The 14,242-nt window shown below is 40.5% G+C and overlaps 2 protein-coding genes across 2 annotated transcripts in view; both read right to left on the reverse strand.

Annotated features, from left to right (window-relative positions):
• The window catches only part of LOC118477184 (dual 3',5'-cyclic-AMP and -GMP phosphodiesterase 11A-like), a gene marked incomplete at its 3' end in the record, with an annotated part of 39,519 nt that extends 38,220 nt beyond the window's left edge, over nt 1-1,299 (reverse strand). The window contains 1 exon segment of the mRNA XM_035971685.1: nt 840-1,299.
• Nucleotides 1,300-7,367: 6,068 nt separating this feature from the next.
• Nucleotides 7,368-14,242, reverse strand: part of LOC101855814 (proteasome subunit alpha type-2) — a 14,225-nt gene continuing 7,350 nt past the window's right edge. The window contains exons 3-7 of the mRNA XM_005105616.3: nt 14,113-14,242; nt 13,223-13,345; nt 11,036-11,123; nt 9,789-9,862; nt 7,368-8,280 (exon numbers count right to left, since the gene is read on the reverse strand). Coding sequence (XP_005105673.1) covers nt 8,106-8,280; nt 9,789-9,862; nt 11,036-11,123; nt 13,223-13,345; nt 14,113-14,242 — 590 coding nt within the window. The 3' untranslated portion in view covers nt 7,368-8,105. The remainder of the gene's footprint in view (nt 8,281-9,788; nt 9,863-11,035; nt 11,124-13,222; nt 13,346-14,112) is intronic.

The raw sequence follows: 14,242 nt of genomic DNA on the forward strand, positions 1-14,242 counted from the left end.
ATATACATACATACCTTTTATCTATATATACGTATATACATATTAGGTATATGTATACATTATACCAAATAAAGGACTGTTAACATTATTGGAATAGACGCAAAGACACTCTGAATGAAGCACAAACCGGAACGTTAACATTCCTCCAAGGTGATTTAAAATCACTCTCAATGTGTTGTCGCTCATTATTATTGATCTACTTTTAAAGGTCTCAAAAGCTGTGAGAAGCTGTGTTCTTGACAGGAAACTAGTTTTTTGTTGTCGGGGTTTTTTGGTGGGGGGGGGGGGGGGAGAAACACTTTTTGGTGACACAGCTAAACAAGGGAAATCTTTAAAATCACTCCAGACATTCTTTCGCACGTTAAACACAATTTTACAAAGTTTTAGTTTTAGATGTATAAGTGTTCGATATTTCGGTTAAAAAAAAGATAGTAGATCTAGTTTTAGCTAGGTTTTACGGCACTTGCAACACACACATTAAGGTCATATTTGCGCCGAGGATTAGAGCCTTCAAAAGAGAGGGGTAAAATTCAAACAAAAGAATGGGGAGATATAAGGACAGTAGATGATGGAAATAAATCTTTAGTTTTGGTAAGTTTTACGGCACTTGCAACACAATAAGACCATATAAGTGCCGAAGAATAGATGTGTTACGAGAGAGTAACATACACAAAAAAGAAGGAGAAGAGATAAGGACGACATATGTTTGTTAGGAAAGAAGGAGCAAACCTCACCAGAGCACCATAAAAATAAATAAGAACAACAAACATTATGATAAATTAATTACTAACGAATACAGCAAAGAAAACTGTCGAAAAGAAAAAAAAAACTTTCCAAACCTTTGAGAGAGCGAAATTCCGATTGCGTTATCCTGGGCAAGCGAATTATTGTCCAGTCAATATCCAGAAACACACACAGTTGTTATAAAATAATAACACAATCCTTGATGGAAACATACGTTGAGCCCACTTGTGTATGTACGTATGTGAGTACTTGCGCGTGTATGTATTTATGTGCGTGTATGTATGCGCACGTGTGTGTACGTCAGTGTGCAAGAGGAGACAGATACCCCTCTACTGTACAACAAAGTCTCAGCCGATCCCCCCTGCTGTTTACACAGGCACAGACACCACTCACTGGTGGCAGTAGAATGTTATTGGCGAGACCCGCCGACCGACCCGTCGTCACATAGGCCTAGATCTACTACTACAACTAAACTATCGGGGTCTCTGATTTCCCTCTGCAGATTTTCGTTCGGGGGTTCCTCCTCTCTCTCCTCTCTATTTCTCTCTGGTCCCTGGGTACCACCGCCCCGCCGTACTTTGGCTCAGTCACAGTGACAGTCGCGCCGCGCCGTTTCACCACAGAGTTGTTTCACGCGCACGCACGTATGGGGGGTTTGTTGAGCGGGCACATTGATAGAGTGGGCGACAACTGTGCACGCGACACCAGTTATCTTTAATTATAATTTATAATATCAAAGATAGTGCTGTAGCCTACGGTAGATTTTTAGTATCTTTGATAAAATAAAGATTGGAAGAGACAGTAAATGGTAAATCGCATCGGAAGCGTGGCTCGTGTGTGAGATTCGACATAATGAGTGCAAGCTTGAACACTGCTGAGGGTAGGAGATTTTTTAATTTTTAAAGAATTATGTTTTCCTTTTTGTTATTTGTTGTTTATTGTTGTTGCTGTTATTGTTGGGGTTTGTGTGTGTGAGTGTGTGTTTGTGTCTCTGTGTGTTTGTGTGTGTGCGTGGGTGTGTTTGTGTGTGTGTGTGTGTGTTTGAGAGAAACTATTCTTCAGCTGGTACATGTAATAGTGAACAAAGCTCCCCTCCTTCAGTTCCGTCTTTTACGCCTGTAGTCTCACAAGCTTTTGATTTTTTTGTGGGTGGCTTTTTGTTGTTGTTGTTATTGTTGTTTTTGTTGTTGTTGTTGTTGTTGTTGTTGTTGTTGTTGTTGTTGTTGTTGTTGTTGTTGCTTGTTTGTTGTTGTTGGTAGTGGTGGTGGTGATTTCGTTTTCTTTTCTTTTGTCTTGGGGGGAGGGGTGAGGGGGTTATTGAGACATATTATGTTACATAATTTCTTTGTGGTAACAGGACTCCAGAATAGCTGTATGTGTACCTGTGTGTCTCTGTGTGTATATGTGTGTGTGTGTCTGTCTGTATGTCTGTATATCTGTGTGTGCGTGCGTGTCTGTGTGTAGGACGTTAAAGATCCCTTAGAGGTCCTTAAATCGATAAGTCAAAATTAATATCAACCAAACTGAAAACGTAAACCAAACTGAAAAAGATTAATGAGTCCTGTGCGCTCATGTGACCTTATACATTGTATATATGCAGTTGCCAGTGCCGTAAAACATTTACCCCAAAATGTTATTTTTAAAGAAGAAGAATAATAAAAGTAATAATAATAATAATAATAATAATAATAATAATAATAATAATAATAATAATAATAATAATAATAATAATTTTCAAAAGACCCTTCCCGTCAAATTGTTTGTTTGTTTAGTATAGGGTTTTACGGCGCTCGCAACTGCATAAGGTCATATGAGCGCGCGGGACACACCTAATACTTTTTCGTTGGTAGGAAATTTTGAATTTTGCCCGGGTGGCGGCCGAAGCCTACTCTTATCGATTTTAGACCACCAAGGGATCTTTAACGTGTGCAACTTGCACACGGGCCCTCCGAGATTTTTCGCCCTTGTCCGAGAAGGCTAGGTGTAGATCTTTCCTACCAGAAGATCAGGGGTGTGGCAGAAAGACAGCAGTTAGGAGGAGCCAATGAGTAGCAGTAGAAAGGCTGCAGAAAGAGTCAGGAGCCCAGAGGAGGGGGCAAAGGAGGTGAGGGGGTGGGGGCAGAAAGTGGAAATGAAAGCAGACAACAGAACATTGTTAGATATCAGGAAAGGATGTGAAAGGAGACAATTTTAGAGAAGAAAAGTTTTTGGTCGCTACCCGGAATCGAACCCGGGACCTTTGAATGAGAGGCCAACACCTTAACCTCTAGGCCACGAGAGCCCCCTTCCCGTCAAAGATAACATGGGCTGAGAGCTAGAGGGATCCAACGTCAAGCATAAAAAAATAATTATCTCTACACTGGAATCGCTCTCATGTCTCCTACATGCGATGGCTAACAACCTAACCGCTACACCACAGAAACCGATGCAATGTAATGGTTTCCCCGTTTACCAGGGCCGCTATTTTCGGAGATTACACAGGGATCTGTGCGGTTTGCTTTGATAGACATACAGATCTCCCAGTCTTTGAAAAAAAAAATAGAAAGAAAGAAAGAAAGCAAAACTCTTCGTCATTCGTTCAGATTTTACCGTTCTTTTTTCTTTACATGTATCTAAAACCCTAAAAGACAGACATAACATACTTACTTACTTGGTTGGAGAATAGGTATCACTGCAGGCGGCACAATGCCATAGCTGCTCCTCCCTCCTCTCCAGGATCCATGAAAGGGTCTGCTAGCTGATCGTGCCAGTTAACAGGTGGATAATCATGCATACAATGAATAAATAATATAATGCAGATTAGTTTTTTCTTATTTGTGCGTAATGGTTTGAAATGTGCCGCAATATATAGCCTGTGGTCTGATGATGATCACATTATATAATGTGTTCAAGCGGGTGGTTGGAGGGCGCCACTGGTAGGTCCTACTTCTTTACTTTCCTTCTGTTGTTTCTGTCTGTCTGTCTTACACATACCCAGCACTTGCACTAAATGACAGCCATTGTGTCGATGCACTTCTCTTTACTCAAAGAAACAAACAAATAAGCAAACAAACAATAATACGTGTGCACTACGTTGCAAAAGAGCTAAACGGCTCTGTGTATACTCCAATCCTGAGTTAAGTTCCTCATAGCGGGAAAATTGTTGATTTTCTGTGACACCCGGTAATCTTTGGGCGTGGTCTGGCGCCATCTGCTTAAGATCATCATATTCTTCTCAAACACGTGATGTAAAGTGGCGTCTGTGACACAAATGAAGAGCACATGGGAAAAACGACGGTAGTCACAAACTGGAAATTGTAAGGTTGCCAATTTGTTTTAAAAGCTTGTGGACTCATGACTTCATATATTTATTTGACTGGTGGTTTAATGTAACGTGTTGCTGAATGGTAAGTCTAGCAACAATAATCAGCCAACAGTTGAACAGAAATACAGTTATGAGTCAACAAGCGTTCAGATTTGAATGGTACCCTCACGATTTTCAGTTTGTGACAAGCGTCGTTTTTTTCCCTGTAGTCTTGTGGTTAGGCGCTTCAGCTATCGCAAGCAGAAGACATATATGAGTTCGATGCGCGTGTGACGAGAATTTTTACAGAGTACCTCCGGGTGTTTTTTCTGCTTTGATTATTGTTCTCGCTCTCAGACTCAGCCCATGTTGGCAGGGTCGATGCAGCCCATCTCCTAAATGATCTAAATTGTAAAGGTGGGGGCGCAGAACACCTACAATGATATATATTTTAGGGAACTGTTGTTGCTTTTTTCTTTCCACATCCTTACTTAGGTCATTTTTCCTCTGCTTCTTTTGTATGTTTGTCACTCTCATGTGAATTGCTATTCCGGGGTGCCTTGACAGTCGAAACAGACTTTCTGCTGTTGGGGCCAGAGAGGTGAGCAGAGTAAGCCTGATTCCCCGTTTGGACTTCTCTGTTGACATCCACCCCTTGGCGCTCATATTATTATTCATATATATATTATGACCTTATGCAGTTGCGAGCGCCATGAAACCTTACTAAAAGAAAACATAATTTTAGTGCGGCGTCAGAATCGGGTACTATGCAAGCTACTATAATTTAATAATATTATAATATAAGACGATGGGGGCAAAAAAATATCACAATACCCAACTCCAGAGTTATCACACTCTGTCTCAGTCTCAGAGAGATGTTTTGCCTATCTGTCTGTGTGTTAATTTGTTAGTTAGTTTGTTTGTCTGTCAGTCTGTGTGTTGATTTGTCAGTTGGAGCAAAGTGAAGAAGTACATCAACACGATAACTGTCATTTATTAATGCAGGAAGAAAAACTCAAGACAGACAGAATCAGCAGAGGGAAAGACGAAAAAATAGGACCTACTTGAGGTGCCCTCTAACTATCCCCACCCAGAGAGAGAGAGGGGGGGGAGAGGGAGGAGAGAGAGACAGAGAGAGAGAGACAGAGAGAGAGAGAGACAGGCAGACAGACAGACAGACAGACAGACAGACAGACAGACAGACAGACAGACAGACAGACAGACAGACAGACAGACAGACGGACAGACAGACAAACTGACAAACAGACAGGGGAGAGGGGGGAGGGGAGGGGGAGGGGAGGGGGAGAGAGGGATAGATAGGAGAGAGGGGTGAGAGGAGGAGAAAGGGGGAGAAAGGGGGAGAGAGAGGGGCAGAGAGAGACAGACAGGCAGATAGAGTGAGAGAGAGACGAGGAAGAAAGAGAGAGAGTGTGTGTGAGAGAGAGAGAGAGAGAGAGAGAGAGAGAGAGAGAGAGAGAGAGAGAGAGAGAGAGAGAGAGAGAGAGAGAGAGAGAGAGAGAGAGAGGAAGGGGGTGGAGGGACAGAGACAGAGAGAAATTGAAAGACACTGGAAAACAGAGCACGTATCGATCAATATTGGTGTGCTTAAGTGGCCTTGCTACTGGCGTGGGGCAGTTACTTGGGCATAACCTTATTCTGAGTATGGGAGATTTCCTTAAGGCGCCTCTGTTCTTCCTCCTCTTTTTTTTTTTTTTTTGGGGGGGGGGGGGGCGTAGCTTCTACTAGTAATACGTGTATGTAATGACACGCTGGAATGAGGCGCTCGACAAGCTTTTGGGCATGTTATGGAGTTTTTGGTATAATCTTGAAACTTGTTCGTTTGTCTTACTCAGTAAGTTACGATAGATTAAATAAAATACCCATCTATCTTGAATAAAAGTCGAGATATTTGCAACTGGATGAGGTCGGGTTCGCCGGGCGTTAGAGGTAAATTGGTAAGAAAATGACTTCTAAAGTTTAGTGTCCTTGGAAACTGCATATATGTATTAAAATTGTTTGCATCTCTGATCAACACGTTTCCATAAAATCCACACAGAAATGTGTTTTAAATAGCCATGAAAGGTGTTTAGCCGTAGAGGAAAAATGACGATAGTAAGTATGAGGAAGGGAAGAATAAGAAAGTGAAGACGTTGGACCTACCACTACTACCAGTGGCGCCCTTCGAGATCTGAATTGAAGGTTACAAATTACAGAGTAATAAAAAGGCGACGTCACATTTTCTACTCACTGAAGATATAGATCCAGAAGCCTACTGGGTTATTTTTTTTCATGTGAAGAATACCCTGATTCCTACAAGTTTTTGTGTTCTACCGCTGAAATTATAATGTATTAATTTAGTGTTTATATTTTACAGATGTTATCTGTTTATGTCATCATTGTATAGAACAGTGGAGATTAGAAGAGAGGGACTATGGTTTGAACCATCACCAGTTTTTTACTGTCAAAATACAGTAAAATTAGTAAAAATCATGTTCATAAACTGATTTGCTTTCAGCGTGACTGTTCAGTGCTTTTATGAGCACCCTGTATCATAACTACGTTTTGTGTGGTAGGCCTACTCTCCCTGGCTGGTAGTGGTAGTGATGTGTTCATTAACTGAGTCAAGGGAAGCACTTCAAGACAGTATCAATCATACTCTACTCTGTGTGTGTGTGTGTGTGCGTGTGCGTGTGTGTGTGTGTGTGTGGTGGTGGTATAGCGTACATCCACGCTCTAGAGCATGCTCTGAGTACTTCACACACTATTAGTGGGTGGTTGGCGGGTGCTCAGGAGCGGTTAGCTCCTTCTTTCCTACAAAAAATCTATCTTCTCTAACTCCCTTCCTTCTTTTTTGTGTTTGTTACTCTCTTTTAACACTTCTAATCTTCGGCACTTATATGACCTTATTGTGTTGCAAGTGCCGTATAACTCTTACTAAAACTAAAACTAAAACACACTATTATTGTCCCGGCAGACCCGAGAACACTCAGAAATATTCTCTGCCTCCCAGAAAGTATACAGTGCAAGCTGTGGAATGCATGCACTCAAACACTAACAAATTGACAAGATCTTTCACTCACTGTCTATAGCCGGGTACCGTACTCATTCCCAACAGGGTGAAGTGAGGAAATTTCGTACAAAGTGCCTTTCCCAATGACACAATGTCGGGTCCCTGACGAGATTAGAGCCCACGAGCTTATGGTTGCGAGTCCAAGAGCCTAATTTGATTAAAGAAGGCATTCTGTTCTCATTCCCTCAGAACATTTTTAAAAAAGAAACACCAGGGCAAATGTGTAATGAACAATACATTATATTTGATCACACTAAGGTAAACCAGTTCTTGGTTTCAAAAAGTTTATTTTGAGAAACAAATCCAATAATACACTGAATTCCCCTTGGGTGCTGACACAAAATAAAAGAAATGTCAATGATTCATAAAAATGACCTTTCACACAAATCACCACAACGACATCTTTCCACTCAAACTTTCCCACCAGACGGAAAACGAGAACAGATTACAACAACACGATAAGGAGCACCTGCAAAAACTGAAAACTCTATCAGTATACTCCACCACTCTGAACCAAGCTTATTCTCATGCGCTGCACAGATTAGACAGAACAAACAAATTCCGACATTCAGCTGTCAATGTTATTACAAGGTTTGACGGTGAAACCACAAGAAGAAAAACAGCAATAACCATCAATCTTGACAAAGTGTACAGAACATGTGTACAGCACTTCAACATCAAACAATGTTTCAATTTTTTTAGCACAGTTGTGTTCAAATCTGTGTTGTGTATACTTCAGAAAGAAACTCTTCCATGACAACTTTTATATCATCCACATATACTGAACAAGCCCAAAACTAATGAGAAGAGAGTGACTAACAGGCAGTTAGTTATCTCCAAGTCAAAGACTATAATAATATACGTGAACAAACAGGAAAGCAAAGTGCCCCAAGTCTCATGACAAATGAATGACAACCACACCCTGCACGACATCACACTCAAGCGCACAACTCACAAAAATGTCCTCAAATGGTAACCTGACATAACAAACAAAGCGCTGCAAGATTATTAAGACACAGAGGCTAGATAGTCTTTGACCTCGGAGGGATTCAGTCGCCGGAAACCGTTGACGTCGCAGATACCAATCTCAATATTGTCCTCCGTCATTTGTCCTTCAAAACTCTCCTTCAGGGTGAGGATGGCAGTGTGGACAGCATCCTCGAGCTCAAGTGTGTCGCTGTATCTGTTAGACAGAAGGAATAAGCGTTACTTTCCGTGAAAGAAAAACACACACAGAGTGTGTGAGGAAAAAGTTTAGTTTTAGTAAGAGTTTTACGGCACTTGCAACACAATAAGGTCATATAAGTACCAAAGATTAGAGGTGTTACAAGAGAGTAACAAACACACAAAAAAGAGTGAGGAGAGATCAGGACGATAGACGTTTGATCATTGATAGGAAAGAAGGAGCAAACTACATCAGAGCACGCGCCAACCACCAACTGTATCTGTCAGACAGAAGGAATAACTGTTACTTTCCACGAAAGAATAACACACACACAGAAAACGAGAGGCATAAACTATTTGACGGGTTTCAAGGCAAAACAAACTACATCCAAGTTTCTGGAACTTGGAAAAATTAGAAAATGCTATCTTGTTGTCCTCGTTGGATCCGACCTCTCATTGAATGTGATTACGGCTAAAGAAAAGAAAGGAGACAAGTTATTAAAATTATTATTATACTAAACGATGTACCACCAGTAATTAAAACAGTTGTTCCCCCTGATGACGAAAATCTCAAACAGCATCAGTGTGCGCGTGTTTGAGCTGTGTTCTGACCGTCATTTCTGCATGTGTAAAAAAACTTTTTTTTCCAGAAAACTTCTCGTGTGGAAACATACCCTCTCATTTCTAGGCCTAGATCTACATAAAGTAAAGGTGGGAGCTTGGATTGTCTGATCAGGGGAAGAAAAGAAAATTTTTTTAAAATGAAGGTCTCTATCTAGACCTCCATCCAGAGTTCATCCAGTTTCACACAGCCCGCATCACGTTCCCACCCAGCCCATCCCTATCATAGGCCTACCCTCGCCCATCCTCTTGGCTTTGGGGCCCATAATTATTAGGAGGCACATTAGATCTAGAAATACAATGTGTTAGGAATCGAGGATGGGCCTTCCACTTCGCTTGAGATGGAGAGAAAGGAGAAAAAATTTTCGCTTTTGGGGCCCTTATTGCTTTTATTTGGTTATAGCGACCTCGTTGAAAGCGACTTCGGTCTGTTTGCAACCTCGTTGGAGCTGATGTACATTTACAAAGAGATATAGAGGAAAAAAAATCAGGGATTAAGGATTGTCTCGTTGGAGCCGACTTCTCGTTGAATGTGACCTCGTGGAATGCGACACCCACTGTAGCACATTTTGAATTTAGGCTAAAACACATTTTTCCACTAACAAACTACTACTGTACAAACAGAAAGTCTTCAGAAAGGCAGAAAACGAAGGGAAATAACCAAGCTAATACGACTTTTTTTCCATATATTATTATAATGCATTTTGCTACTGAATCCTTCATTTATGGGACAGCATACATCCCCAAAAACTCTTCACACTCACTGCGTTGAATCACGATGATAAATACAAGTTTCCAGTATGAGCATGAAGGTGTGTGAGTGTGTAAAAAAATGTGTGACTTTATGTATCAGACTAACAATCAAAACTGATACCAGCAGGAACAGCTAGACACAAATGTACTGACCGTTTCTCCAAGAAGGTTTTCCCATTCACATGATTTCTGCCCATGGCTGTGGCCTTCCACGCAAAATGGGCTCCCTGAAAAGATAAGAAAAACATGAAGAATTTACCAAAAAGAAATAAAACAATAGCTTAGAACACAATAGAAGCCACATCAATCTTTAAAAGGTAGCTAACATTACTAGCTCTCTCTCTCTTTTTCTCTCTATCAATTTTTTTTTAAAATGAAAAAGGAATTCATTTATAGTGAAAAGCATGGAAGGCAAAGAGATATTACTAGAATGTCTACACTTCTTCTTACTTGTGTGGCATCGTGGTAAAATCAGCCGCTCGTCAAAATAATGAAATCAAAGAAACAAATATTTTCCACCTATTGGCCAATTTTTGTCCTTTTTTGGGGGGAGGGGGGGGATCAACACCTTATGTATCCATTTAAAAACACATTTCTGTGAGCATTATAGCGAAAAAAAGGTTGAACAAAGGCACAAAAAATATACATTTGCAGCTTCAAAGAACATTCAAACTCTGGAACTCGACAAACTTTGACCGTCATTTTTCTGCTAATTTTACCTCTAACACCAGGCAACCCCACCTCCTTTAATCGTAAATATCTTAACTTCTATTCAGAGTATTTTTTTCATCAAAAAGAAGACAAATAAACAAACTTTAAGATGAAACCAATAATTCCATATGCTCAAAAATTGATGAGCGCCTGATTTCACCATCAATGAAATTCTCAATAGTCTCCTTCAAAACCACATCTCTGTCAACTCTATTTTATTTCTCTATCTTATATAACTATCCGACATTCTTCACAGCCATATATAAAAGGTTTGAAAATACATATTTTCAATACAGTCGAACCTGTTTTCATAACCACCAGCCCAAGACAATCATCTGTACAAATGACACACCCCCCTCCCCCTGCCCTTGCATTTTTTCAACATTCTGATGGCCTTGTCCAAAATGAAAAACTGTTTAAAATGACCACTATTCTCCTAGAAAATGGGTAGTCCTCTTGAACAGGTTTGTTTAGTTTTACTGATAGTTTTACGGCACTTGCAACACAATAAGGTCATATAAGTGCCGAAGATTAGAGGTGTTACAAGCCAGTAACAAACACTAAAAAGGAGGAGAGACAAGGATGGCAGATGTTTGATAGGAAAGAAGGAGCAAACCACACCAGAGCACTCGCCAACTACCCAGGAATAGGTTTGACCAAAGCTGAGAAATCTAACAGTGTCGACTCACCGAAGGGTCACACTGGTACAGATAAGGTTTCTGCTCGTCGTGGTTCCAGCCCGCCAGTAGGAGGGACACTCCAAAGGGACGCACACCTCTGTGGGAGATAGTAATATACTCTTTTTAGTAAGAGTTTTACGGCACTTGCAACACAATAAGGTCATATCAGTGCCGGAGAACACATGTGTTACAAGAGAGCAACAAGCACAAAAAACGAGGAGAGATGTTTTAGTTTTAGTAGACGTTTTGCGGCACTCGCAACTGCATAGGTCGTATGAGCGCCAGAAGATAAGAGGTGTTACAAGTGAGTAACAAACATAAAAAAGAAGAAGGGGAGATAAGGACGATAGATGTTTGATAGGAAAGAAGAAGCAAACCACACTAGAGCACCCAACAACCACCCAGAGATAGTATACTCAAGAGTCAGAGCTCATCCCATTTGTCAAGACAAAAATGTGGATCTTGCAGGGGGTTTTTTGGTTTTGTTTTTTTAATGCAGGTGTTTTTATGACCTCATCGACTTAACTTAGATCATTTAAAAGATGGGCTTCTGACCCTGCCTGTCTGAGCCAACTCTGGCTGAGAGGGATACAACACCCCAGCAGAAAGGCCAAGATACTTTTCAAAAATTTTCTCTCCAATCGGGAACCAAACTCGGGTCTCCTGCATGCGTCAAAGAAGCATCTAACCGTTACATCACAAAATAATTGAACACTTTGTTTTATGTTTTAGTAGAGGTTTTACGGCGCTCGCAACTGGTACGGTCATATGAGCACCAAGGGGTGGATGTCAAGAGAGAAGTCCTTACAGAAAATCAGGCTTACTCTGCTCACCTCTCTAGCTTCAACAGTACAAAGTCTGCTTCGACTATCAAGGCACCCCAGAAAAAGCGGGGGAAAATGACGATAGTTAGGATTAGGAAAGAAAAAGCAGCAGTTCCCTGTTGCAGTTCAGGCACAGTTATGAGCATGAAATTGATGAATCAGCCCATTTACAACTACAATTCTACTGTGCATAAGAACATGGTTAATGTCTCCCCCTTTGGGAATGGCCTAAAGACACTTCAGTCAGTAGCATCGCCCGGGAGGGTTAATTGAACACTATTCTTTAATACTGCAACCCAGGATGGCACTACATTTCATCAACAACCTCTTTAAAAGCACAAACTACTCAAACAAACATGTTGAAGCTCTACATGTAATCATTACAAACTGATTTTATAAAATGATCATGTTATACTAGAAGAGTGATGTAAGACAATACAATGAGAAGACAAAATATCAACAAGTCAACACGAAATTTGGAAAACCAACAAAAACCATCTCACAATTTGATACTACATTTGAAACATTTTTAGTTTTAGTAAGAGTTTTACGGCACTTGCAACACAAATAAGGTTATAAAAGTGCTGAAGATTAAAGGTGTTACAAGAGAGTAAAAAAACACTAAAAAGAAGGAGGGTAGATAGAGACGATAGATTTTTTATAGGAAAGAAGGAGCAAACCACACCAGAGTACCCGCCAACCACCCACGAGTTGCAAACAATGAATTAAAAAGGTTATAAAATACATACCCCATCCCCATGAAGAATTGTGATATCTCATGCGATATTCAGTTATTGTTATTTATCCTTTATAGGCTTATAATAATCTACAATGCAAGTTACTCCGAGAAGAGAAGTACATAAAACAAGGGGTTACGGACAACAGCAATAATACACCACTGAAGACAAAAAAGAAGATCAAGAAAAAGATAGACCGACGTAGTCAATGGGATGCTCCAAAGGAACAAAAGGATGATCCACAAAGATAACACACCTGGTCCACATCTGACAACTACATCTCCTCTTAACACCTTGTAGTACGATGGAGGACAGGAAAAAAAATAAAAATAGAAGGTGGTAGAAGAAAAAAAAAGAGAGAGAGAGAGAAGAAAAGCTTTTGATCTCTCTTTGACACTTTGCAGTCCAAAAAGGACAGAAAAAGAAGAACAGCACAAGAAAAAATAAAAGCTTTTACTCTACCTTAGAGACCTTTCGGTACAAAAAAACATACAAAGAAGAATTTTGACACCTTTTGGTAAGAACAAACATAAAAAGAAGAATTTGGACACCTTTCTGACTGAAAAAACATAAAGAGAAGAAAAACAAAAGAAAGGAAAAAAAATTTTTTTTTGAAAGAAAAGCTTTGACCATACCCAGACTGTGTGAATTCTTGCATGACGTTGGCCACTTTCTGCACCAGCTGGTCCACAGGGATCTGCTCCTGGTACGTCAGGTAGTACTGAGCCGCTAGCTTCCTGGCGCGACGTGTCAGCACCCTGTGGGAGAAATGATGGGGAAGTAAAGTGGACAACTTACTCATTTTTTAATCATTTTTTTTTGTTAATTAAAAAATTTATTTTTAATGTAGGTGATTTTACGCCCTCATCGGCACAAGATAGATCATTTAAGACGCGGGATTCCGACTCTGCCGTTCACAGGCAACCCACACTGAGAGGGATACCACATCGTGATACTCTAAAAAAATTTCTCATCACTTTGGAATCGAACTCAGGTCTGCTGCTTGCCACAGAAAAGCGCCTAACCTCTAGACCACAGGCACTGGTGTTCCATGATTTTCGACTAACAAACTGTCAAAAACAATGACAATCTTTATTTGTCTCACAGAAAGTAATTTATTTGTCTTGGTCGCTTACAATAACAGTGGTGTAACAAATTCATGTACACTCAAGAATACATGAATAAGTCCAACGACTTCGTAACCACGAACTCTAGATGAGAAGCACAAATGATTATCATAGATCAGAGCCACATCATTGCAACTCACTTTATTTTCTAAAAAAAAGAAACGGACATGATAGGTCTAAGATTCATATCACCCACACAGTGGTCAAGTACCTCACAGAGTATACCGTACAGGTGGACTTCCACCACCCTACCTGTCAGAGCCAAAAGAAGCAACGTCCGAGCAGAAAGACTAAGGTACACAGTAAATATTCCCCCCACACAAGAATTGAACTCCAATCTTCTGCGTGAAACAGTAAAGCACCTTACTAATCTGCTACGCACTCAAAGCTTGTCTCACCTGAAGTCTGGCCCCATGCCACTGTAGACCATGCCAATGCCTTTAGTGACTGGCTCAATCTTGTGAATGCTGTGTTCATCATACAGCACGGACTTCTGCTTTTTCTCTGTGGCTAAAACGACGCCATTTG

This window comes from Aplysia californica, unplaced genomic scaffold (genome assembly GCF_000002075.1).
Source record: "Aplysia californica isolate F4 #8 unplaced genomic scaffold, AplCal3.0 scaffold00481, whole genome shotgun sequence".
Lineage (NCBI taxonomy): Eukaryota > Metazoa > Mollusca > Gastropoda > Aplysiida > Aplysiidae > Aplysia > Aplysia californica.